We start from the raw sequence: 27,710 nt of genomic DNA on the forward strand, positions 1-27,710 counted from the left end.
TTCCTGTAGTGAAGACACTGCACAGCTGGTAATTAAGATTCATTTATTCTGCTTACACTAAAAAAGAAGCATACAGTTCTTCGCGCTCATATATATATATATATATATATATATATATATATATATATATATATATATATATATATATATATATATATATATATATCAAAGAAAACGGCGACACTGCACTAACAGTCCTAATATGAAACGTGAACGCTATTAATCAAACGTGGACGAAAACAAAGAAACACATTAATCTATGACTCGAAAAGATTCGTGACAGCGTAGTTAATAGAGGGAAATGGCTATGAAACCCAGTAAAGGTCTTTGTTTTTGTGGGCTATTTTGGAACCTGGCAAAATACAAAAGGTGGTTACGAGTGCTCATACAACTAACTGTGAGCATAAAACAAAAGATGTACAGGGTTAGGGACCTTCCAACGTAAATCTTAGCCTGTTTGTTTGCTTCTTTGATGTTTACCGGGCTTCTTAACCATTCCCTGTATTAATAATGGTTGCACTAGTGTGTACTATGAGTTTCGCTCAGATTCATTTCAGTGATCTTTACTTGTCTACATCATAATGAATTTAATGGTATCTCTTAATCGCGAGATTTCTTCCCAATGAATTCATGATAAATACAGTTCAACGGAAGTGAGACGAACTGTCCAGAAGGTAGGAAAACTGTGTAGAAATTCTTTTATGATGTCCTCCTTCCCAGAATACTTTACCGCAAGAGGAACAACAGAAGAACACATCAGCACTGTCCGCCACTTCTTCGGGTAACGGTCCTAACTTTAGAGGCACGCCGCCAGGTAAGGTGAGGTTCATAAGGTTAACCGGACAATGCTCAGGTTCGTAGCCAGGTAAAGGGGCCTGAAAACGACCATGAAAGATGCCCATAGCCATTCTCATATGGTCCTGGTGTACGTGTACGAAGTCAGTCCCATTGCACACCTACAACAAATTGCACAAACGTATTTTGAAACTACATTTCCTAGATAATAGCCTTGAACTGTACAGTATTTAACGACGCAATGACTCGACGAGGCGGTTTTCAGTTCTGGGCTCTGCGAATAATCACCATAAATCCTAAAAAAATTACATACCCTTCCTAAAAATAACTCCGCATGATGTATATCCGAAAGATTTAAAACTGAAAAACTCTGCTTAAGTTGCAAGCTGCTCAAAGATCCTTTTCGTGACATTTAAGAAATCGGCAATAAGTGAAAACGTTTACCTGACAGCGACTGAAGATATCTTGTTTCTTCACTTGCACGTTGAAATATTTCTTCAAAGCCAACACTTGTTGTCTTATCTTCATACATGGAACACAGACGCACATTCCTTCGGGCACCAGGGAACGCAACTGAAAAACAAACAAACGTGGAATCAGTGACTTCTTCTTCAACAGATAATTCACCGTTAATGGAGAACAGCTCCTCGAAGCTCTCTTGCCTTCCTTACTCCCTTGCCTTCTCACGATATTTTAAGTCATGTTTCAAACTAATGGAACATCAAAATTCTGGTTTCTAAGGAAGAAAATGAAGAAAAACAAAGCAAAACTAATTAACCGAAAATTACAAGATCGTCAGGTGGCGACTGATGAAGATAAAAGGTGGATAACGAAAGTCAAACTTGAAAATTATAGCCAATTTTTTCAAGTTACGGCCATCTGTGACCTCACCGATGATATAAAACTCCAGTTCAGTTAAACCTAACATACTGTACCTGTTCATAGGGTAAACCAGTCGTCAGTATGATTCTGTTCTCGTTTATAGCGATCTGATGACAGAGACAACACTGAATATTCAAAAATGTTCCAAAAATAATGTTCAAATGTTGTTCATGGTGGTTATACGCTTACCAACATCTGGCTAATTCACTGGCGTGACACTTAAACTGAAAAAAACTAATATATTGACTACGTAATAGGCTTAAGGCGGGAGACAGACCAGTTGGCTATTGACAAGCATGACCGAGGAGTTGAGCTAGGGTCTACCGAGGAACAACTCCAGCTAAAAAGTGGGCAGAGAGGGACTTGAGCCCGTAACCTCCAGATTTCAAGTCCGACGCCCTAACCACTCGGTCACGCCGCCTCCTATATTAGAGAGGACTGACGGGTATGCCGGAATCAACATTCTGACAAGACTTTAAAATTTCACAAAAAATATATTAGTACTTTGATACAAAAAAACAACTTCATTTACTTCCTAGAGATCATTTTCTGTGTTCTCCTGTAAGCATGCCTAATCGTGTATTGATATGTCGAGGAGAAGTAACATGCTGATCACTAGGGTAAATGATTTACCTCAGCTGCTCTGGCATGGTCACCGTTGTTATCCAAAATAGCCACGTCCACTCCGCAGCATCTCAAATGCTGACCCAGGCCCTGCAGCATTGTATCGACCACGACCCTCAGTGATTGAGGAGGAATGGGTTCTCTTTTCCTCGCTGGAGGAAGCAGATCCTGTGGAGGGAAGAAAGGTTAAATGGAAAAACACACGTCACGAAAAACAGTGCTGTAGCTTTCACGAAAGACAGAAAACCCCTACAATGTGGTCATGCACTCTCGTCCAAAACGCATCATTTCGGAAACTCTTTCCAAAGTGGACATTTTTTGAAAACGATTTTTACCTTCGTAACGATGAACAAATAAAGAATGAAAAGGATGACCTGGCAGCTGGACCATAGACCATTTCCGAGTTACCTTCTGCCTCTGTGTCAAAAAGAGTGCTCTTGCAAAACATTTTATATGAAAATGAGTTTGATTTACATGAAAACCTTTCATGTAAATCAAACTCAGGTTCATGATGAACCTGTAGGGGGGACACATTCACATATAAATGGTTTCGCACGAGGACTTGTTTTCAACACAGGGGCAAAATGCAACTCGGAAATGGCCTATTCTAGAATCAAGTCCTCGACAGCTTGAGAAAAATTGCCAATAACTGTATGTAGCTGCTTACAACGGTTGGGTGAAACGACTTTTTTTTCCAATACGTTTTTTAAGAACCATTCGCTTTGATTCCTATGATATCGTCTACATATGAGGCAAGCGTTTTCTCATCCGCTGCACTTACATTGGAACGTGTACCTGGCTTCGGATTCTTCTGTCTACTGCGTCTGAAACAACACAGAAACTGGCGTCAGTTTAGTGCTACTAAATAAATGTAATAATGTCTCTGATGAACTACTGTACAGAACGGCTTGTTGAATGTCATTGGGACTAGCGAGCACTCCGCTTTGGCACTGATCACCTTGAGGTTACATCCAACACCAGCGTAAGAGCACTGAGCCCCTTAATTACAACTGCCATTTGTGGGTTAAGGAGGGGAGGGGGTTGGTGGTTATAAGCTCTAGAGATGTACACCGGACCCAATGAAAATTCTGTCAGGAAACTTCGTCATATCCGAATCTGAACAATCTAAACTCAAAACAAGGGCACGTGGAACCAGATTGCCGCACGCGAGACAAAGCTAGTTGTTAAGGTTCGTGGGGAGTACTGTTCGTAATCCGATTTCATCGTTCAAGACGTAACCGTGGTAACATCATACCGCGGTTTCTCCTTCTTTGGTTGTAACCAAGCGACGATGAGTGCGGGCTCCATGTTGATTCGTAGCCTCGACTCGACGACCCACTGTTTGAGCACATCATACACTTCAAGCAAGCAGTAAGCATCCAAAGCTGAATAGAGAGAAAACAAAAAAGTACAACTTCAGTGTTTTGGTTTAAAAGAATTGCTGCATCTTACGAGTACGCCGCGAAGCATATTATTTATTGCAGTGTATAAGGCCACAAAAAGAATCTACACGGGACCTTTAGATCTAGTAGCCCTGTTATTTTATTCTTGAAAAAGACATTGGCTGTCTAGAATCACATACAGCAGAGGTAAACGAATGTTCATGGTTGCTGTAATACTTGATTGTGAGCTAACCTAAATATCTTTACGAAAGGTGCCACAAATCGACGTAATTTTCAACAGATTAGCAAGTTTTTTTTTAGCGAAATACGATCTCAGAGATTTTTAAACCTTGGTTTAAACGTATTTGTATGAGTGAAGTAGGCACTGCTTTAGTATGTGATTATTGACATCATGATAATTCGAATAATATATTTGTAGTTAGTTTAACCAAAGACATTTGTCTAACAAATGAACAATTCCCACCTACTCTCATTTCTCCTTGCCGTTAAAAGCAAGACCGAAGGCTCTAAGATCCAAGCTGAGCAGGTTTCGAACTTAGCACGTACAGTTTAAGCTTTTTGCTTTGGTTTTGTCTTATTACACTTTGATTGGTTTAAAAATCTCGCGCCACTTTCTCTACATTGATTTAGTTCTAGTTTTGATTGGTTCACAGGATTGTCTGTGGTCCCAGTGTTATTGGTAAGACTGATTACTAACACTGAACCGAAAACCACTCTAATATCTACTGAGCACGAAATACACTTACCGGCATATACCAGTTGCTCCTCACTTAATGGACGACGTTCCCAGTCTGATATCTGATATGTTTTATCCAACGGCAGTCCGAGACACAGGAACACAAGCTCGCTCAAGCCTCGCTCCTCTTCAATACAAGCGCGCGCTCTAGCAGATACGCTGCGCATGCGGGCACCAACTTTCTGTCGAACACTTGGTATGTTGAGGATCTGTTGTGATTAACATGTGTCATAAGAAACTTAGGAGTAAAACAAATCTTCGTTTCACTGTCAAAATTAATGAGTTGTTGCTTTTGGTTTTGTATTTTCATTTTTTTAAAACCCTCGTACTACGTATACCCTTATCTTCACCTCCAATTGTGGAAATTCCTTCAAAAGATTTCTCTCACCAGATTATTAACAATGGCGATTCATGATTGAACGTGGCAGCCTGATGACGTAAGCCCCAATAATAGACGCTCTGTTTGCAGTCCAATCATAACAATCATAACCTGGCTTTTACGCGTTTTCGTGCGCTTGCTGCCGGTTACGCGTTTCTCCTTTGATCTCTCATTGGTTGACTGGGTTATGTGTGTTTGTTGTGATTGGCCAGATGCACTCATAACTTATTTTGATTTCACGACAGAAAACCGCATTTAGCTGACTCATTCAGTTTCGTTGTTTGACGACTGAACTGAACAACAAACAACTTCATTTTCCTCTCTAGTGGTCGATGCTAAAGCAAACCATGGCACTCAAAAGAAAATAAGTCATAATTCCAAAATGTTCTTTCGCGAACCCACGGCTTAAATTTTCAGGACGAAATGACAAAATCTGTCGTTTTCTAAAAAGGAGAATGAATGTTGTGAAGGAGAGACGCTATCTTACCTGCTTACTAAGTGGACAGATGTCAACAAACCGAGCCAAGTGTTTTACAGCGTGTTCGTATACAGGGCAGGAGCAAACCAGGTTACGAAAGTCGGAGTCAACACCATAACCTGTCACAAATCGAAATTTTTAAAACTGAGCAAATAACATTGCTGCTAATATTGACAGATATTTTTTTCGCCAGTTCGTATTTAAAATTAAGAATAGACCCCTCTTCGGTTACTGACGCCATCTTGGTTGTGGGGTCAACACGGCAAAAATTACGGTAAATGTATGAATTCCATCTTTCAAAAAGAGACAAAAATAAATTGTATACCTAGTTTAAGAACTTGGGGATTAGCAAAGAAATTCTCAGCAAAATGTTTCATCTCAGAGTCTTTCACGTTGTCTGTCAGTGATATCATATCCAAAATAAACACTTCATTCCAAGTGGAGAGTTGAATGATCGCCAGTCTAGAAAAAAAAAATGCATTAACATGTGAAAAAATCTTGTTCCCGTTCTTCATGTCAACAAGGGAAAAAAAATGTCTTCTTTTGAAGGATAAAAAACTGGTAAGACATGTTTCTTTTTGTTTGAGTAAAGACGTTAACTGATAATGCGCATTTCAGATGACCTGACCCTGAAGTAAGTTAAAACGGTATAAACTTGATGCGCTTTTCCCGCGACATTTCATTACTCAGCACCGGGTTTGAGGTAAGACTAGTTTAGAACCCTGGCTAAAAAATTCACTCTCAAACTTAAACAAAAGAAATTATGAATCACGACCGTAACGGTATTTGACCACATTTCCAAACACCTCAACGTTCGTCAAAAATATTTCGGTGCGCGTCTTGTTTTGAACTCTCTTTTATTTTATTTTATTTTTTTTTTATAAACTGGTCAAACACAGTCTTTCGTGTTTGATATATTACGTCAAGTTCAATTAGCGTTTAGATTCAGTTTACTCCATCTGAGCTGTAAATCTTAATCGAGCGTAAGTAGAATAAACATCAAACTTTAATAACAGGAGTAATCGTATTATGCTCACAGACCTTTCATCTGTTCCAGCGCGACACATCGTTGGCCTCCACTCAGTATCAAATCCTACCACATTTCCTGGCTGAAGAAGAATGAGAAACAGGGCTCACAAGCGAAAGATGCATATAAAGTATTTTCACGGAGTCAAGCAGATGTTGAAATTTTAGGAATCGAACTGTAGTAGACTAATTATTTTGCCGGCGTGTTTCCTTCAATGTAGATATTTGCAAGATGTGTCAGCTACTCTATAGCTTTCTTAATTTGATTTGCACGCTAAATAAACCGCCGTGTAAAATTCATTAAAGAACGCAACACGTAACTTACCACACACAGGGCTCTGGTACATTCTCTTAAGGACTGGGCGTTGTCTACCAAGAATATTTTATCAAGAGGCAGCGGGAGCCGATGGAATTTTGTAAATGTTGAACTTAGTGCAAAAGATTCATTGTTAAACACCCTGGGTTCAGATTTCCCATCCATTTCGGCCTCCCAGTCTTCGGAATCTTCATTGGTAGCTTGCCTTAAAACAAACATAACGGAAGCAATTGGGTTAATAACCTTTGTAAAAGTGCTCGAGAAATTTCCGATTCTGAATTTGTTCAATGTGAAAATTAATGTAGTCGGATCGTGCCCGAATTTTCTCCGTGACGTGCCTCGTCAATTCTGATCTATGCGATATCGGAATTCTGCTGTAAGACTAAAAGCAATGTTTATTGTCTTGATAGTCACACTCTGGACATCTGATGAGCTCAGTAGCATGGATTACAACATGCAACTTGACTACAGAAAGTCCAACGACAACTTTCAAAAGTACGACGGCTATAGAAGGGGGGGAAAAAAGAGTTCGCGAGAAATATCGTGAAAATTATATGTGAATGTCTCTTCAAAACTGGGTTCAACAACATTGACCACCAGTTTATGGCTCCTCTTTGTGTTCAGTATTCATTCAAGTTCTAGCTTTATTATATATCTCACATCTGAGATTCGTCTTAAAATATTCCATAGTTATGACACAGCTCTCCAAGCATTGATTGGCTATCTTTTGCATATTTAAATCCACACCAAAACAACAGCCAATGAAAGTGAGAACAGGGGCGAGTCTATAACGCTGCATCATACGGTTTCTGTGCGTGAAGGAAGATTTCTTGTTTTAATGCCACTAAAGAACTGATTATTATCTTACCAGGAGTCAATCAGCTGTTTGACCACAGGGGGAACTGATTCCAGAGGTAGACAATAAAACATGGTCCACCTAGCAGCTTCCTCAATATCATCAAACTCGACCAAGCTCTCTATCAGTTTATAATGTAGCCACTTGTTATTCCCAAGAGAAGTCTGTTGGCAACATACGAGTAGAAGAATAACATTACAAAATTAATGTATCATTTGTTTTGTTGTCAGTCAGCAACTGAAGATTCTCTCAGTTATAAGAAAATAAAGTTTATGATACCTCAATAAGATTGTCCCATTTCTGATTAAGGGGTTGCTTCTACAAAAAAAATGAAAATTGCAGTTAAGCAAGGTCAACATTCCAATAAAGAAAATTACATCTGATTCTACATCATGTTTACTCAGTGGGAGGTGCAGTGGCCTCATGGTTAGTGCGCTCATCTCCGGTTCAAGTGGTCTGGGTTCAAGCCCTGGCTGGGGACATTGTGTTGTGTTCTTGGGCAAGACACTTTACTCTCACAGTGCCTCTCTCCACTCAGGTGTATAAATGGGTACCAGTGAACTTAATGCTGGGGATAACCCTGAAATGGACTAGCATCCATCCAATAGGGAGTAGAAATATCACTAGTTGCTTCATATTACAGAAACCGGGATAAGCCCCGGCCTGATGGGCCACTTGGCTCGTATGCAGACTTTACCTATCGTGTGTACTCTACAACATCTATGAGTAAAAGATTTAATTTCAAACAATTTAAAACTAAATATTTTACTCTTATCACACCTCTGAATATTTCTTTTGCAAGAGATATCTCAATCCATTCAAGTTCTTTTCTTTGTATATATTGGGAAAACTCTCTGGAATCAAAGAGAAAAATAATCTATTGTTTGATGCTTATACTGTGTGTATTAACAACAACAACAACAACATGAGAAGGTAGCCCAAGGAACAATTGGGACTGGTGGCAAATATTTTGACAACCTGAGCAAAAGTAGTCTTTGCTCTGATGTACCTGAGTTCAAACCATTTACTATTTTAAAATCACAAAAAAAGCTAATGAACCTGCTTTCAAATGAAACATCTTCACCAGTCTCTCTCCTAACTTGACAAGTGTCTTGTTCTTTAGTCTGTGATCCTTTGGTACTGGTGACACAGTTTTCCTGAAATAGATTCGATTGACGGTGTAAATGAAAGTGTGATCAAAGAAACTACTGAGGAAACAATGAGACCAGTATGTTGGATACACCAACTGTGTCATTTGACTGGGAGTAGGCCTAAGTTACTTCCTCCCTCAAAAACCAGTAAGTAAGTAGAGGGCAAAAAGAATGAGAAAATGGCTTTTGAAACCTGGGAATAGGACCCAAAACAAAAACATCAGTTTTGCTCTGGGTTTACAAAAAGCACGCTCAGTTTTAAGTGGAGCTGTTTTGACCTTGAACATTTTCTTATTTAAACTTACTCAACTACCAGCTCTAGTTCATCATCTGTCATGGCACATAAATCATCAATCATCTTCATAAACAATTGTAAAGATGAAGGACAGCCAGCCACATAGCTAAAACAAATCAGATAAAAAATTTAAAAGTCACAACACAAAGAGCTGTTTAACATTTCTTCAATATCCCAAGGACATTTGAATCAGAATGGACAAGAACACACTTTTCTAACATAATTATTAGAACCTGACATGGGAACTCATGTATTTAAACTCCATTTAATTGTACAGTCTAAACAATTCAGAACCTTGATCAATAATTATCTTTAATAACATCCCTGGGCTAATTGGTCAATATTAATAAATAATTATTTACATAATTATTTATTATTTAATCATTTAAATCATTGGCGACTCAAAATAAATAAATCCACTCTGGAGGAACATGATTCTGTGACATCAATGTGAAGAAATGGATTAAGGAAGTCTTAAAGCTGGATTACATTACATGTATAAATTCAGAGAGTCTTAGCCACTTAACAATGTACTAGTTGTGTGCTCATCAGACTCTCATCATACCTCTCTGCTAGTTGTAACTTGTCCGTAATGATCAAAGGCAGTAAAATCTAGAGAAATCAACATGAAAAATATAGCATGGAAGCAACAGCAAGGGTAAGCCTCGTCTCAGTACACTTGGGATTATGTCAAGACCAAGGTTTGACACTGGAATTTAAAGTAGCTGAGCAACGTGCAGATAAAATGACTAAATATGTATAACTGGACTTAAAGTGCAAGGGCGTAGGTCAATTCAAGTCGAGACATTTTATCAATATTGCATTGTCCATTATTATCAGAATGAGTGGTGCAATACTTATAACTAAGGGATACTGTATGTAAGCTCCAAAGAGGAGTGAGTGCATACTTCTTGAGAACAGTTTAATAATGCCAGGATCCAAACAGATAAATGCATACTCAGTCAACTAGTAACAGAATGAATCTATCAGACTGTAAGCATGATTGGTGAACAAGGAGCAGAAATTGTTACCTCAGTTACTTCAAAGTGTTTTTGCAGTTTTAACTTGTATGCAATAGTAGCAGCCTGTCACCAGAGAAAAAAATATTTAGCAAACTGATAAGTGATTACCTTAAGCACAATACACTCTTAACCTCTAAAACATTATGAAAAGATTATTTTTCGCTGGGAGAAAAAATGTTTTCCTTACCTCTTTATATTTTCTCTTGGAATGCATCAAAAATCTCACATGTTTAGTCAAGAATCCATTCTCTCCTGAATCAAGTTGAAATGTCCTTTTTATTGGTTCAAAAAGCAAAAATGTGGAAGATACAACAACTTCCAAAGCCAGGTCCTTGTGGTTGTCAGAAGGCCAATATCCCAACCTCTGTACTTCCTGAATACTCCTACCTTCAGTTTTTGACTTCAACCAAGCCTCAAACTCAACAAGAGTCAAATAAGCTAGTGACTTTTTGCCAGCTTGAATATCAAAATCAGCAAATTTGACGACAAAGAGAACAAAGTCGAAACAATTCTTGTTGGCTTCAAAGGCTCTTGGGAGAATTAACTTGAGTTCTGTGATCATATCTGAAAAATAAAGTGACTCAAGTTCATCTAGCCAGTCCCTCTGTGACACACGATGAAGAGACCTTGCATAATTTGTTTCATGATCCTGTGAAGTACTTCCCATGCAAGCTTCTGAATCAGAGGAATACGTTGATGATGTTTCTTCACAAAGTAGATCTTTATTACCGTTTACACCAAGAAAAAAGTTCTTCTCTTGCAAATTTACCTCACTGCTGTGAGGAGCAATATTGTTTGTTTGCAATCTAGTGCTGTCATCTTGTGCATGGTTCACAATATCATTATCCCAGTCTTCTTCTGAAATCATGTCTGTCAGACTGAAAGCAGGATTTCCTTGTGGGTTTGCCAAATGCGAAACAATTTCGGATTCTTGTAAAGTGGGACTCTGTTTCAAATCATGCTCAGATTCCTCTGTTATAAGCTCTCTCCTCTCCACATGAGTTCCTGTATCAAACATAACAACAAGATAGTGAGGAAACTGTTACAAAGCGGTGATGAAGAAATTCTGAAATTGCACTGTCTTTGAGTTCATAAATAGAGGTAATTACACGGCAGCAAGAAGATATGAATTTTATGTTTGAGAGGGAAGAACAACATCTCACTCGTGAGATATTGTTCTTGCCACGAGAACATAAAATTCATATCTTCGAGCTAACATGTAATGTTCTTTTTATTATATAGACATACTGACGACAGCGTTTTGGACAATTTTCTGAGAGTTGCAACCACTTTCCGAAGATTTGCGAAGATTCTTCAAAACTTGTCCAAAGGTCACACGATCATTGCCAAACATTTTCTGAAAATTTCCGAAGATTAACGAAAATTTCCGAAGATTGCCGAAGATTTTCGAGGAAACCCGAAAATGTTTTAATCATACACCAACGAATTTAAGTACAATTTAAGAGACAAACTTGATATCAGTGAAATCATCGATATCTTCACTAGTGAGGATATGGAAAATACGCCACCCGAGTCTCGGATGTGGTTCGTATGAATTTTGCGAGTGGTGTATTTTTCAGTAAAACACTCGGGTCTATATAATAAATAACCTTAAGTTGCTCACCTTTTGTTTTGGTCAATTCCTCGAGATCGACTGAATGTCCTTCGCGATATCTGAAGAGCAACGACTGGAATGCCTCTTTGAGCAAGCAGACGACAATCTGAACAGTGACAATCATGATAAGATCGATTCTTTTCAGGAAAATATCAGATCAGTCAAAGATATGTGTCATATTATAGCAACAGCAATGGTCGCGCAAAATGGATGAGCTCTTTTTCGTCAGGCGTTCCTCATCACTCGATCCAGTCCTAATCTGTTCACTACGAGGACAGTGTAAATGTGCTTACATGACGTTGAAGGTGACCTTTCCTCGGGCTTTCGGGAATCATGAGTTTCGTGCTGAGCAAATTGAGTACAAAGAAGGAGGTCGATAATGCAATAAAGACTTGCGAGGACAAGGTTCTTGTGCTGAGGTTCGGAAGAGAGACTGACACAGTTTGCCAACAGCTGGATGATATTGTAAGGAGATAATGAGCTCTGGGAGCTCATCTGTATCCTTGATGTCCGTGTTGATGTTGACCGCCATATTTGTTTCAATGCACGCTCTTTGAACTGTTTTATATAAGCTCAATTGTATGAACACTAATTTAAGCTTATACTTAGCAGTTAAATTATAAGCTCGAGATTTCTATCGCGGAATAGTTGACAAAGGCGCAGCCTGAGTCAACTATCATGCATAGAAATTGTAAGCTAATAATGCAATTGTTTTAGTATACTAATTTCGTCTAAGACTTTATCTAAATCCTCTTCACAGACACTTTGAAAATGCAAACCACCATACACTGCTAGGCTACACGCTATCTACAACAGAATAGATAGTGAATAGCGTAGCCAATCAGAGACAGTATTTGTGATTCAGTGCTGGTAGACTTCTACTAACAAGACATATTGTGTGAAGTTTAATTTTTTACTTTAGTCAGATGGATGGCCCACATCAGGACTCATCAGTCATGTCTTGCAAATTTTAACAGTCCTAAGTTTTATCTACTGACTTACTTCCTCACAAGCAGCAGCAAAACCTTTCCATATTGACATTAATTATGCATAGTATTTCTTCAATTTATACTATCCTACATACAAAGAAACAGCACACAAGATGAGAACAACTCAAAATCCAATGTCCAGAAAGTGTAGAACGTTCAAATTTTGAATCAGTGATAGTGTTATAAGGGTTAATCTGTTCTGGGTACAAGGTATATGTCATCTTTTACTAGTTATAAAACTGGTGCCTAAACTATAGGATCTACGTTTCTCTTCTGATTCTATACAGGCAAATAAATCAGAAGACCATTTTAATACTTAAATACATTTTTATTTGCAAATCAGTCTTACATGAATGATTTTATAATGTGTTATTTTGCCTTGACAAAATAGTTGGCCAAGACGTCTCATGATGTTTCTCGTATGGCTGATATATACATTGTGGATGTCGACACTGTGCCAGTCTACACACGTTACTTTGACATCTCTCTGATTCCAGCAACTGTGTTTTTCTTCAATGGACAGCACATGAAAGTTGACTATGGGTAAGGTGGAAAAATTTGTTGTCCCAGAAAATATCCATAACCCTTCCACAGAGAGGTTTTTGGTTTAAAACCTGCCATCCCTCTGCAAATTCTCATTTTGGTTCCTACCTACCTTTAAAATTCTTGGTGTTTTGAACTCCCCTCCCCATTGGAATAACCAATAATCCTCCTTGGGGTAAGTATGGATGTTTTCTTAAAACATACAATGTACATAAAATGTATATGAAGTTTTGAGACATGTATTTGAAACATGGGTAATTTTTATAATGTACATCTGAACTTCTTATTGTATAATTATATGCTGACAATATTCTCATTTTTAAAGGCATATCTTTATCTCTGAAATGTATGACAACATGTGATTTTTTGATGCCACATCAATTGTATGGCTCTGTTTATGTAATATATACGAACTGCAAATTTATTTAGCGCTGTATTTCAAATGTATGTTCAGTACATGCCCATCTATATTGGTCTAGAGTGCAAATATTTTTTTTTAGATTTGATCAAGTAAGCAAGAATTATTGATATCAGGAGGTCACTTTCACTTAGTGAGCAAACATGAAACAAGTATAATGATTAACTATGCCTTGCAAAATAGGCCAGTACAGTGAGGCTTGAGCTTTGTTTGATTCCACCATCCACATTAAAACCTGCAAATGATGCCTTTTCACAAGTGTGGTCACATTAGAAAGGTTGTTGTAGCTGTCACCTGTCTTTTTGACCTGTATGTCCTAGTCAAAAAGTATTGTGCAGTTGTAACATTATAATCTTCACAGCTGCTATTATTATTACACTGTACAGTACAAAGTTATTTTATTTCACATTTGTGGAGAACAGCATTATGCAGGGCTTGACACTAACGGTAGCCAACTAACCACAGACCAGTAGAAATTTAGTTTTGGCTAGTAGGTTTTTGATTTCCACTAGCCACTTTGGCTAGTCAACAAAATGAAATTGGCTGAACGACTTTCTTTCTTCTTCAAGGAAGACACACAAAATTTACACTTTTCTCGGAAACAAGGTCGGAATTTCATTGTGGAGATATCATGGTACCAGGCATGTGGTGTTCAGCATGTAAGCAAATTTAACTTTGCTCACTTTTCACTGGGTGGTACATAACTAGGGAGCTGAACATGTTAATTTTGTTCAAAGAAATATTTGACAAAACAAGACAGCATTTTCTGAAAGCACACATCAATGCTCTTTTTTGTTACGAAATTTTTTTCATGCGCGAAATAGTGTGGAACTGTAAAGGGATAACATTTCACTTAGCGTAACAATACATGGGTGATTTGTCATTGTATGCATACTTACAAACTTACCACTACAGAAATAATTAGATGAGAAAGATTTATTTCCTTTGACATTTAAATCAGCCATTTTTAGCAGTCGAATTTTGCCAACGACAGTTTACAGCACTGTTCAGATAGTTGTTTTGCTTTTGAAACATTTCTACAGTGCCTGTCTGTGAAGAAGTCTCGCTAGTTTTTACAGTGATGTCTTGGGGTCTCAATGTTTTTCCAAGGAAGTCTCAAAAAAAAAAAAACAGAGTCCTGAAAGTCCTTTCAGGAACTGGAACTTTTTTGGAACTAGTTTAAGTACAGTATAATTACCAACATTATTCGCTTGTGTTGTGCTTTCAAGTCTTGCTAGTAATTCTGCTGTTATTGGACCTACCTGAAATTTTCGCAACATGTCAATTTTGCAAATTTTGCGATTTAAAAAAATCACAAAATTAAAGTTACTGTTGACATATAGTACCACCATTGTGTGTTTGTTACTTTTGACGTTATTGTACCTTTGATGAAGTCAGTTTACTAAATTCAAAGACAAGTTTAAGTAACATTGCCAATGAAATAAATTTTGTGTTACTCAAAAACGCAAAGTTAAAGTGATTCAAAATACAAAAGTTTTGCAAAATCACCAAATTTAAGCATCGCGAAATATGCCCACCCCCAAATCCCTAAGTAAATGTGTTGCAAAAATTTCATGTTATAAGGTAGCCAACCACGACGCTTGGCTAGTAAAAGAGGTTTTGGCTAGTAACATCTAAGTTATCAATAGCCACAAGGCTAGTAAGTTGAAAAGTTAGTGTTGAGCCCTGATTATGCAACAATTTTCCAAAGTGTGGTAATCTGATAAGTTATTGGTTGTAACCTGTTGTGATAAATTCCACTGGAATATTCTGTCATCATTTAACAGGAAAAAATGTTTTTGTGTGAGTGTGTGAATGGATTTTATTACCTGTAAATTCTTCCTACTTCACTTACAGAGGTTACAGTACTGGGAACTACTGACGGCCTGTAATCCTCTGGCCTGGGTTGTTGGAAAAGTGGATAATGCTATCCAGTGGATAGCGTGGTTTGCTTTGTTAGCACTTATCCACTGGATAACGATTTACCTGGTAGATAGCATTATCCAACCAGGGCCAATCTAAAGGGCCAGCGCTAGGGCCAATCTAAGCTAAAGACTTTTCTTTTTAAACATATTCTTGGAATTCCTTAACTTAATGATTTGAATATTTACTTTTTATCTATTTATTAGTTTAATTATTTACTTATTATTTTATTAGGAAATTGTACTACGTTACTGGATGTTCAGAAGTATGCACTATATAAAATTACTATCATTATTATTATTATTATTATTATTGTTGTTGTTGTTGTTGTTGTCATCATTATTACAAAGATCATCTCATTTGAGTTTCTTTCTTTTTAGCACACCAGACCACACCAAGTTTATTGGCAGCTTCAAAACCAAGCAGGATTTTATTGACGTGGTGGAGGTGATCCTGAGAGGAGCACTGAGAGGAAAGCTGATTGTGACAAGTCCTATAGATCCACAGAATGTTCCCAAGTACAACCTCATATACAAGGACATTTAACTGCTGCATAAATGCCACTCAACTTTGAAGGGAAACTTGTTGTCTTTCAGTGGTGGCATCATCCCTCCAGTTATTGTTTACAAAATAATGGCTTTGTACCTGGTTGAAAACATTATACACAGTGAAACTCTCTGCACAACTAACTCACTAGACTTAAGCTTGTGAGGGCAGTTAGGACTTCAAGAAAATATATAGCCCCTGAGCTATTGCAAGAGTGTGAACAGATCAAGATTACAATATGTATATATATATATTTTTTTTTTGCAAACAGAATCCATGCCTTCCATATAGTCTAAGTGAACAAAGCTCTCCGATTGCACACTCAAATTCCCCCTCTCTTCAGCAATCCCATATAGAGGCTAAGATTACTTGCTGGTTGGCTGTAAATGTTTCCGTCAGACAATGTAGGAATCTCCATAGAGCTATTGACAGATTTAGATAGTTTTGTGTCTTAGGAGAGAGGTAAGAAGGCAAACAGTGTCTTACTCCTCTTGTTGACCTGCCACCAAAGAAGATTACGTGTGGGTTTTTAGATATATGCCAACCGCCTGAACACGATATTGTGAACTACAGATGAGAATGCTTGTGAACTACACGCAGATGACTCATGTTAAAAAAAAATAAAAGATCATTGTAATCAGTAGTAATTATGGAACAAATGGCAAGTGTTGAAGCCTGTAGATTTTTTTTTTGGACATTTTTCAACATTTTCTTGCATTGCATTGCTTTATATACTGGTGTTTATCTAAAATTAATTTGCATGATCATAGTCATGGAATGGCTTACACTTTCATAAATTTAAAAAAGTGTATTTTCAATCACTCTTTAAACTTTCCATTTGAAATTGAAGATTTGAAAATTTGAGACCTTTAACAATTATCACACCAAAAACCGCACTCATGCCACTCCATCTCAACACAATGAACTTATTAAACTTCTACTTACTTTTATGATAATTCCAATTTAAGCAGGCGAATATTAACGTTAAGAGCCGACGTTTCGACGTCATCGTGACACCATTCTCAAGGCAAAGTGGATGAATAATAAATAAATAAATAATAAATGAAATCTTTGCATTATTTATTCACTTTGCCTTGAGAATGGTGTCACGATGACGCCGAAACGTCGGCTTTTAACGTTAATATTCGCCTGCTTATGTTTTAAGAAATCGTTATTGATCAAGAATTCCAATTTAACTATGCATAATGACTTTGAACTAGTTAGTTAGGCCCAGGCTCCCTTCTTTTTTGTTAAAGTACGTAAGGCCCGCGAAGCCGAAAGTTTTTCGGCTACCAAGGAGAATCTCGAGTAGAGTAGTAACCGATTTTTGCGAAATTGGCAGCAGGCAGAGTAAGCCATTTTATGAGCAGAATTTATTGTCGCACCTTACCACAGACCCTTTTGCTTCCTTGGTTTTCCACACTATTACCGACAAAATGCGCCTCTGGGAGCTCCTCTTGTTGAGAAACAACGCCCACCTGAAACAGTCTGGGAAGAAAAGTGCGCGCGCAATGTGTCTGGAACTGTAGAAACCAGAGCCTTAGATCGCTCAAGGAAAGATTATCAGTCTCATTTTCATAGGCGTAGTAAACGAGTGGTGTTCTTGTTCCTTATATTCTAACGTGGGCTGGATTACCAGCCGCTGTTCGGGAAACGAGTCGGCTTTCCTCCCGCAACTGCTCTTCTCGGGGAGGAATGTAGACCGGAGTCGAGAGAGCGGCGGAAATAGAGCCTAATATATGCACCAACCCAAATAGAAACATTTTCTCCCGTTTCGTATCAAGTTGTACAAACTTGAGTGGAAGTTTTGAAGAACGTGGACTAACATGGGAACACAGAGAGCGTGCTTTTCTTTTTCCCTTACCAGTTCCTTTAGCCGGCGAACAACCTGCCGGCTAGTGTTTAGGCCGTTTTTTTTTTTCGAATTCTCTCAAACTTTTGCGAGTTTGATAGACTTAGGCGCAAGACGGAGCCAAACAAAATGTACCTCTCGCGAAACGCTTGCCACGAGGGTATATCTTTTGACGATGGCTAGGTCGTGGCGTCTTATCTTTCTCCCATTCATTAGCAAAGCCCTGCATCTCGTTCCCAGGCTCTTGTTCATTGGAGTGAGGAAATCAGAAACAATACACTATTCTAAGAGACTAGTGATCCATTTCAGACATATCACTCAACGCTCCCAGCACGTAAAAATATGGCGTACACTTGGGCAGTAATCGTGGCTGGCATTTCATTTCTAGTATACTACAGACGACTTCCATGGGCCTTAGGTCCAGTTTTATTATTTGGCACGTATTTAGCTTCCGGAGGGAGATCATTTCCTAGGGTGTTCTTTCGAACAGTTCTACGTGATTTGAGGTAAGAACGGTGTGAAGTATAAAACACTGGAGAATACCGTTCAAGTTCTCCTAGGTTATGTTGATCGGAGTAGAAAACGGACCAATCGTTTGACCCTGCAGCTCCAAAAGAAGAGGACAAACCGCCTTTCGACAAACCCAGTCTAGGGCAGGGTAGATCAGAGGTCCGGGGTAAAGGGTAGCTGGTGTGGTTTGTATGTCTGAAGCTCTCAAGTAATTAATGCCAAATTCCTTGGAGGGATTAAAATTTGCATTCGCAGGGCATCCACTGTACCGCATTCTGAGACCAGTAGTATTTCAAATGTTCTGTTTTTCAAATGATTTTTTGGGGGGTGATAATCGCCGGCAAGCTCGACGATTGATGTTGGATATGACTGATGTTCCCGCGAACTTGTCTCCAGTATCTTCTCGGTCATTCATTTCAGTGTGCGTACACCTCGCGTGCAGGTATCTTCTTTATAAGCTTGCGTATTTGAATAATCTTTCTTGCAGGGCAATTTACCTAGTTGGGGCCATTGAAAGTGAGGTAAGAAAGCTTCCGAAAAGTGTAGACAAGGTTACAGTGGCTGATATTTTTCGAAAAACTTTGTCCAAACACCCACGGAAGACAGCCTTCATATTTGAACAAAAGACATGGACATTTCAAGATGTAGAAGATTACTCCAACAGGATTGCAAATTACTTCAAGTCACAAGGCTACAAGAAAGGAGATGTAATAGCCCTCTTTCTAGAATCCTGTCCAGAATTTATTTGCATATGGCTTGGGTTGTCCAAAGTGGGGGTGATAAGTGCACTTATCAACACAAACTTGCGGCTTGATTCCCTGTGGCACTGCATATCTGCAGTAGACGTTAAGGCAATAATCTTTGGTACTGACCTGTCAGGTAATTATAATTTCTCATATACCACCTTGTTGCAACGGCCAAGGAAAAAAAAGAAATTTATATCTCTTGTTGAAAACACCTTGGAAAGTTTTAAATAAGCTTAATTAGCTGGCTTTGTGGTTAATGTACTAAAATCCAGATCAAAGGTCCCAGTTCAACTGGAGTATTATCTTTGCACCCATTTGTCAAGAAATCAGTATGCGATCATGTGGGTGTCCAATTACAGGTATGACCATATCCAGTGTTAACTTTTTTTAAATTTGATATCTGTAGTTGGATACCAATGTGGTTCACATGTCAATAACATGATTGAGCTTTAATAGCTTCCATCTTGTTACCTATAGTTTTTACAACTTATGAAAGCTCTACTGATTTTTTTCGCCCAAAAGAAGTTCTTAACTCGAAATTTGTTACTGATGCTATTAATTAGTAATTTGACCGAGTAGAGTACAATTCAGGGAGTAATCAGGTGAGTAATTTCCAATCAGCCTTGCCCTGCATGCACATCCAATTTCAAAATTACTCACCTGATTCTTCCCTGAATTATACTCCACTCAGTCCAATTACCATTACTTATCTTAACTGATTAGTGACTAGACTTGAGACAGACCTGCCAGGCATAAGTTCTAATTGGCCCCAAGAATTATTATAGTACATTATCAATGTTGGAACTTTCTGTGGCAATTCGATCATCATTCCTTCGTACGCCTATATACATGCAGATGCTGTGAGGGACATTCACTCTAAGATACCAGAGGATTTACAGCTATATCACTTTGGAACTTCTCCATGTTTGGAATCTTCAGCTTTGAGCTTGGTAAAAGAGTTGCAGAGAAGTTCTTTAAAGCCTCCTCCTGCCAACGACACCCAGTCCTCCAATGGTAAGTGTTTGAATGTATATTTCCAGTGTTTTAAGTATAAGGTCCATACCTGCCATAGTTGTGTTGGGTAATTTTTTGTGAATCACCAGCTGTAACGTTACCAGTTTTCAAGGAAGTTGTTTTTAAAATGGGCATGTCCTATTACTCTCCTGTGGGTACTGCACCATGATAGGCACCCACTTCAAGCTTTTTTCAAAAGCACTGCTATTTTATTTGTTTCCTCACCCATTCCAGCTAAGAATAAGGCCTATAAATTCTAAAAGTAAACATGGTGCACTTCCTTAACTAATACCGTTTGACTATTGACAGCTACCAGAATTCTGTTTTTAATTTCTTTTTTTAAAGTAACATTTAACATTTTTTTTTACTTTCTCTTTTCAAGTTATATTTAAATTTTTATAGCCATCTCTAGATTGATAGTTGTCTATTTATAACTACTAATGAAATGTTAGCCTAAAACTTTTTTACATCAGTGCTAACATGTAGGTAAGTAACATTTGACATCCAGATTCCAGAAGATATAGAAATGTTACTCCTACTTTGGAGATGACCACCATAAGCTCAAAATGATATTTAATACTTTCTTATAGATGTGTTGATGTATATCTACACGTCAGGAACAACTGGATATCCTAAGGGAGCTATTATTACTCATTACAGGTTGGGAGAGCTTGAATACTTTGCACAGTCGTCCTTTTTCAAGAAATAACTTAAAACATAATGCACATTTTCTGAGGGCCTTGACTATGGTACATGTAATTAATGGTGAATGAGGCCTTTTCCCCTTTAGAATTGGTAACCTCCTTTAAATTGATAATTACCTGACAATAAAGATTTCAATATAAAATTCCTGAAATAATTTTCCTCCTTACTGCAAAAGCAACTCATCTTAGACAGAGAAGCTGCATGAAAACTAACAAGGCTTGATGTGGCTTCCTCTCTAAAGAAATATGTACTCTTTTACATGTATATTGCACTGTACGGCATGCATTTAAGGAGATTTTTGTTTAATATTATTTCTAAAGGTTCTTCAGATTTGGAACAGTACCTATATTGTACGCCATCACCCCTGAAGACATCATATACTGTACTTTACCTTTGTATCATACTGCTGGTGGAGGCATTGGAGTCGGGACTTGTTTTCTCAGAGGAAACACTTTAATCTTGAGACGAAAGTTCTCTGCCAGCAAATTTTGGGAAGAATGTGCTGAGCATAAGGCAACGGTATGTGTGTATATTAAATGCTGTAAATAGGTAAGAGTATTAAATTTATAATCCTGAGAAAGAAATCTAGACTTGTATCCACACAATACTTTTTGTAAGGTTGTGTTCTTTTGGAATCAATCCTTTTTAGGTTGGTTGGGTTGCGTTTTTTGTTTTCTTGTGTTCTTTTGGGAAAAAGAACATTATTGGTTGATCAACTTTTTCAACTGTCATCAAACCAGGTTGAAATGGATAAAAAGTGTGTGAAGTGACCACTGTCATTTTCATCAGGGCTTTTGAATATCAAGCAGAGGCTCCAGCTGCTGGTGATGCTTGCTGTTAACAAAACAAAAATTTACCTTTGAAAATTTACAGAGGAATGCCTTGATTAATTTGAGATTGCGATGGTTGCTAAATGGCCTGGTCCAAGTTTTGCTTATACAATACCGTAGAATTCCGAATTAAGTAACAGCCCCTGTTACATCCAGATTTTGCTGGCAAAAGGGGCTGCTACGTTCAGGTAGCCGTTACTTCTGGGTAGCCGTTACTTCCGCGTAGCCATTACTTTTCGATGGTTAAAAATCGTTTGTACAGTGACCATTATTTCAGGCAAAGGGGATGCATATAAATACATGAAATTAAAAGTTCCATTTATGTGTGTTCTTAACTACCCACATAAACAAAGCAGACTGTTCTAATGAAAGTGGCCCCAAATGTTATTACTGTAGGGCGAAACTATTATGTCACATTATATTGCGGTACAACTGATTACACTACAGTGTATCATTTTACTCTGCTTTCAGACAAATACAGCTCAGAAATCATAGTGTCAAGAAAAATTCAGTTAAGTTTGGAATAAAATCACTAGTAACTCTTCAAGTTGTTTGGCCCTGCAGTCAGACTGCTCCATCCAGATTGTGCTTGAGAACAAAGAGTTTCTGTTTTAGTGACTTCTATGGATCGGCCGTTACTTTTAGGGGCACCATTACTTTCGGGGTTCATTAGAAAGGGAAAAAAATTAACATTACTTTCAGGGAGCCTTTATTTTGGGGGGGCCATTACTTTTGGAATTCTACAGTAATGTGCGAATCACTGGCATGATTCTCTATTTGTGGCCTATATGTTACTATTAATATTGGATAAAAACCTCTAGATACTTGAAATATGACAGCAGTTCTTCTCTCACAGGTAGTTCAGTACATTGGAGAGCTCTGTCGTTATCTGTTGTCTCAGCCTCATTGCCCTGCTGAGAAACAACATTCAGTCCGTATTGCAATGGGAAATGGATTAAGACCACAAATATGGAATGACTTCCAATCACGCTTTGACATCAACAACATTGGAGAATTTTATGGCTCAACTGAAGGAAATGTAGCATTTTTCAACATAGACAACACCCCAGGTGCTTGTGGTTTTGTGTCAATTATCATACCAAAGCTGCTTCCCTACTATTTTATCAGAGTCCACCCTGTGACTGGTGAGTTACTTCGAGATGAAAATGGACTGGCAATCCCAGCAAAAGCAGGCGAGCCTGGCCTTGTGGTTGGAAGGATTGCAAAAGGTAACAAAGCATCTCATGCTTGTGACATTATAAAATCAATAGAACATGATAACTGGACATACAAGCATATCAAAACTATTTTGTGTTTAACCGATAACTTTTCCCCTGTTACTCCCCCTGGATGAGATACATGTACTGTCTAATTCATTGCAAGTGCCTCCATCCCTTTACACATACTCCTAGGCAGAGAGATGCAAAATGGGAGTTAAGTGTTTTTCTCAAGAACACAACAGAGTGACCCCAGCCAGCACTCAAATGTGGAACACTGAACCATTATAAGGCCACGTACCCCTTCTCTCAGGAAAGAATGGTATAAAGTGCTTTTCTGTATGAGGATATGACTTTTGTTCTGAATATTGTGCTCTCTCTTCCGTAGATAATAACTTTGATGGATATGTAAACAAAGAGGAAACATCAAAGAAAATTGGCCATGACATTTTCAAGAAAGGGGATTCATACTTCTTAACAGGTGACCTCCTCATCAAAGATGAATATGGTTATGTTTATTTTCATGATCGCATTGGAGACACATTCCGATGGCATGGAGAGAATGTGTCAACAGCTGAAGTGGAGGCAACTATGAGCAAGATTCTCGGCCTGCGAGATGTGGTTGTATATGGTGTCAAAGTTCCGGGCACTGAAGGAAGGGCTGGCATGGCAGCTATTGTTGATCCAGACGACAAGGGTATTGATTTGACTCTGCTAGTCCAGGATTTGAAAAAGCTGTTGCCAAGTTATGCACATCCCATGTTCCTTAGAATAGTAGACAGTGTTAGTGTTACAGGAACGTTTAAGCTTCAGAAAACCAAATTGAGACAAGAAGGTTTTGATTTAGGAGCAGTGAAAGATAAACTGCTTTATTACGATGCTAAAGTTAGGCAGTATCTTGATCTAGATGAAGACAAGTATGCTAAAATCATCTGTGGGGAAATCAGAATGTAGGGTTGGATTTACACTTCACATTGCTGTGTGCTTTGAGTAGTGAAATGGAATAATATGAACTGTATTGAAGAATAATTATTTAATCTCAAATACCTTTTGCTTTACTTTTAGATATAAGCCAAGTTTTTTCCGTCAGTTTTTAGCTCAAGCATGAAGGGTGTGGGTAATAAATCAAAAGGAAGAAATTAGCAGGGTTGACATTAAGTTTTGAGTCACCTGTAGCCGTGATCTTCACACCTGTAACAAACTTGTTACCTTTTGAGTGAATTGTATCAACTGTAGGCAAGTTCAACTGTAGCATCAAAGGTCTATCAAACATGCTCAGCCGTAGCAGATGTTATGGGTTTAATGGCCCTTATTGACAGCCCTAATTAGGTTCCATATTTTACAGTACAGACCCAGAAAAACATTGTTCATTATATCTCTATGGAGAAAGGTCAACATTTAAATTGGAGTGGGCAGGAAGTGGCTAGCTCTGTACTGTGTTACAATGCAATGCAATATATACAAAACGCGAAGATTTATTGGGTTCCATGAGAGGTTAAAATTTGTCAATCACAGTCCACTTACAGTTACTATCAAAGAGAAATAGTAATGCTGGCAATAGAATTTTAGGTTTTAGTGTAAATTTCAAACAATTTTTAAGCAGCCTTTACCAATTTATATTTGACAAAATGCAAAACATTTTTTCCTTCTTATTCTTTTATTCGTACTTAATTTTGCAATGTTTGCTAGGCAATTGATATTTTGCAAGGGTTTACTTTCGCAATTTCAAGAAGACAAAATGGAAAAAAAGAGCGTTGAATTTTGTGAAAGTAAGTTGACAAAGGTTTCATTTTTATAAATTCTACAGAAGAAATGCATCATCAAAATACAGTTCCATATATCAGGAACTTGTAAACCAGATCAAAAGCAATCAGTCATTTGCTTGCACAAAAGGTTTTGCAGAATTTAGCATCATCCAGATTCTGGGGTAGTTTCATTTCTCCACTCACACCATTAGCTACGCCAGCTTTCTCCCTTCCTTTGGAAAAATAGTGCTTGCTTTCACATAGTCAGATTGTTATACAAGCTAACAAGCCAAGTTACAGGCTTTAAGTCAATGTCAATGTGATCTTAGCGACACCTGAATCTCTCTGGCTTTGAACTTGGGCTGAATACCAGTTTGAGAAGTGATTTTTCTTGAATTTCTTTGCCTCTCTGTTACAGTGGGTTTACTGAAACTGGGGCCTGACCCAGACAATGAAACTCAATCAGATGGCAGAACTAAAACATTAGATTCCAACATTTTCGAATCCAGCCAATCAAATGTCTGGTCAAAACAATGAAATCTCAACTTGTTCGTTGTGATGCTTACGCGACTACGGTTTCGCTTATCAAAATTGTCAAGCTCGAACCGTTTAAGTACTTTCGCATTCTTGAATTGAATTAAATGCTGCACTTTCTATGGGGTAGTTGGTTGGTTTAGAAAATACATGAATAGAAAAGCTTGTAAGAGTGTCACTTGTAAATATATATTGCCAGAGTGTGTGGTGTAGGGTTCAAATGTCATGGCTGTTTAAAAGAAACCCTTCATGATCAAATGGTCTCTGAGTAGGGAAGGCTCTTATGGCACCATCTCTCATTTTTGCCTGAGTGATTTTACACACTGAGGTTTTGATAGTACAACAAGGAAAAAACTCATTTTATTTCGATGAAGATGTTATTTCAATGCACTGATAACCCAGAAACGGAGTTCAAACTCCGAAATGTACAGCTGCTGAATCAGTGAAGGTGATAGTTTTTTCAAGAAAGTGCAAGGTGGATTTCATGGTCGGCTGCATTAATGACAAACGAAAGCTGTGTAAAAACAGAAACACACACAGACAATGGGGATGAAATTTATTTTGTAAAAAAGTGTCAAAATCTATCATTCTACGATTTTAAGCAACAACCGAAAAGATATTTTGTGTGGCTGTACGTTCACAGTGGAAAACGGTCAATCTAATGAGTTTATCACGCTCATGTCAAATGTAAAAATCTAAAGTAGAGTAACAATATTTTCTAATACGAAAGTTCCAACGGTTTGAGCTGGTATTAATTAACAGACACCATGGTTACGAGCATCGCAACAAACAAGTTGATATTTCATCGTTTTGTACCAGAAATTTGATTGGCTGGATTTGAAAATATTGGAATCTATTGTTTCAGTTCTGCCATCTGATTGGTTTTCATTGTCTAGGTGACCCTGGTTTCAGTAAACACATAGTAACAGTGAAGAATGTGAATGTGGGGTAGAAGAAGAAAGCTAGGCAAACAGCTGAAGTGAAACTTTTACATTTGATTTTACATGTCCTATTGATGTAAATATATTATGGTGGTATTGCATGTAAATTTTGGAAGGGTTTTTTTCACAAGTTTAAAGAGAGATTGGAGATAGGGACAGGTGAAAAGAAGTATGAATAAAATATTTCATATGTTAACAAAAGCAGTGTTTCAGTAATAAGAAGTTTAAGGGCAGTCCTTGAAATATTTCTTTTTTCTTCTATATGTATAAACTAATTTTACTGCAGCTATTTCTCTGCTGTAGCAATTAAGTGTGAAGCAGAAAATTATGAATACCATACACTATCAATTACATGATTACATTACATGCAGAGGAAATCCCTTTCCTTATGCACTTCATTTTGGGTATTCTACAATAATATCGTTCAGTCCCTCTTCCTCTAGCTCTATGAGGAGGGTGGTAAAGGGTATTTTCGTGACCCGTGATCGGCCCTTTTTATTTCCTGTGAAATGTGAAATAGCCATTTTTTTCCTCGTGAATCATGATTTCCATAGTCACCGTGAACCGTGATTTTCCAAAACGTTCTCTTTTATTTTCCGTGAAGCGTGAAATGCCAATGTTGTATTTTTCGTGAATTGTGAAAGGGCTGCTTTATTTTCCGTGAAACATGATCTATACCCCCCCCCCCCTTTACCACCCTTTATGAGCAAGGAGCAAACAAAATGAAGATGAAAAACTGGCAGCACAAAAATTGGAGCTAGCCATTTTTCCAAATACATATCACATTTTTTCTCATTTATTGCCCAAAGAACTGCATGAAGAAAGAGGTACTACTCATAGACTAGGATTTTGGGGTCTGAACGAGAGCACTTCAAAAGGATTATGTTGTGTTTCCAATTCTTATAATGCAATGGGAAAATATTACAAGCACTCAAGTGCTCTGAAAATAGCCCTTTTTACTGTTAACTTTTCTTATTTGCATTACATGGATGCGAGGCAATTTCGGACTGAAACTACAAAATAGCCCAAAATTGCCTCTCATACACGCTAGATTATATTGCTATGCTAATGAGAAAAGTTAACCATGAAAAGGGCTATAACATCACTCCAGTATGGCATCATGAGGATCTGCCTTGCTGCTTAGCAACTTGTAGTGTCTGTTTTGATAATAGCATTTTTGCTTTATTTATTTATTTATTTATTCATATTCTCGGAATCGAACTGGAACTAGGTTGCAGTGGAAGCTCATGCAGGGAATATCATTAAAAAGAGAAAAATGTCATTTGCATTTGAGAATACTCCCTGCATTAGCCTCAGTCGCAAGCTAGTTCCAGTCCAAGACCGAGAATACAAATATGGTCTATTTGCATTTTTCTGCAATAAAAGATAAGGAAAAGATTGACTGATATTGTTTGAACTAAAACAACCCATAATTTTCTCTTTGGAAGAAAATACAACGTACATTCGCAAAAATATATACATCACTTTGCTTTTAATATAGCACTCTCCACATAAACTAGTTCAAGTTCAATAGGGGTAAAGATTAATGAATGATTATCATATTTCCAAAAAAATTGCATTATTATCCTCTTCCGATCGGTATCAATAATTTATGAGCA

At 37.8% G+C, this 27,710-nt stretch overlaps 3 protein-coding genes across 4 annotated transcripts; 2 read left to right on the plus strand and 1 right to left on the minus strand.

Moving 5' to 3' along the window:
- Positions 1-22: 22 nt before the first annotated feature.
- On the minus strand, positions 23-11,823 carry LOC110043002 (exonuclease mut-7 homolog). The gene is made up of 20 exons (XM_020748392.2): positions 11,588-11,823; positions 10,151-10,968; positions 9,973-10,026; positions 9,507-9,553; positions 8,952-9,047; positions 8,555-8,652; positions 8,276-8,349; positions 7,775-7,813; positions 7,508-7,659; positions 6,649-6,844; positions 6,339-6,406; positions 5,623-5,759; positions 5,307-5,416; positions 4,451-4,649; positions 3,557-3,686; positions 3,083-3,125; positions 2,311-2,469; positions 1,731-1,784; positions 1,240-1,368; positions 23-956 (listed from the first exon to the last, which is right to left on the minus strand). Exons 1-20 carry the CDS (start codon positions 11,700-11,702, stop codon positions 645-647), a joined length of 3,030 nt encoding a protein of 1,009 aa, XP_020604051.2. The 5' UTR covers positions 11,703-11,823; the 3' UTR covers positions 23-644.
- Positions 11,824-11,882: 59 nt separating this feature from the next.
- On the plus strand, positions 11,883-16,644 carry LOC110043003 (thioredoxin-like protein 4B). The gene is made up of 3 exons (XM_020748393.2): positions 11,883-12,043; positions 12,959-13,110; positions 15,832-16,644. Exons 1-3 carry the CDS (start codon positions 11,912-11,914, stop codon positions 15,995-15,997), a joined length of 450 nt encoding a protein of 149 aa, XP_020604052.1. The 5' UTR covers positions 11,883-11,911; the 3' UTR covers positions 15,998-16,644.
- Positions 16,645-17,846: 1,202 nt separating this feature from the next.
- On the plus strand, positions 17,847-27,487 carry LOC110042980 (long-chain fatty acid transport protein 4-like). 2 transcript variants are annotated; one of them, XM_020748369.2, is made up of 7 exons: positions 17,847-18,355; positions 18,847-19,238; positions 19,961-20,119; positions 20,710-20,779; positions 21,145-21,343; positions 22,511-22,883; positions 23,260-27,487. In XM_020748369.2, exons 1-7 carry the CDS (start codon positions 18,192-18,194, stop codon positions 23,823-23,825), a joined length of 1,923 nt encoding a protein of 640 aa, XP_020604028.1. In that variant the 5' UTR covers positions 17,847-18,191; the 3' UTR covers positions 23,826-27,487. The 2 variants fall into 2 exon arrangements, with proteins under 2 accessions (XP_020604028.1, XP_020604027.1); XM_020748368.2 differs by lacking the exon at positions 17,847-18,355 and having other exon boundaries at positions 18,374-19,238.
- Positions 27,488-27,710: the final 223 nt, after the last annotated feature.

Source organism: Orbicella faveolata, unplaced genomic scaffold (genome assembly GCF_042242905.1).
Source record: "Orbicella faveolata isolate gen_17 unplaced genomic scaffold, um_ofav_v1 contig_36, whole genome shotgun sequence".
Lineage (NCBI taxonomy): Eukaryota > Metazoa > Cnidaria > Anthozoa > Scleractinia > Merulinidae > Orbicella > Orbicella faveolata.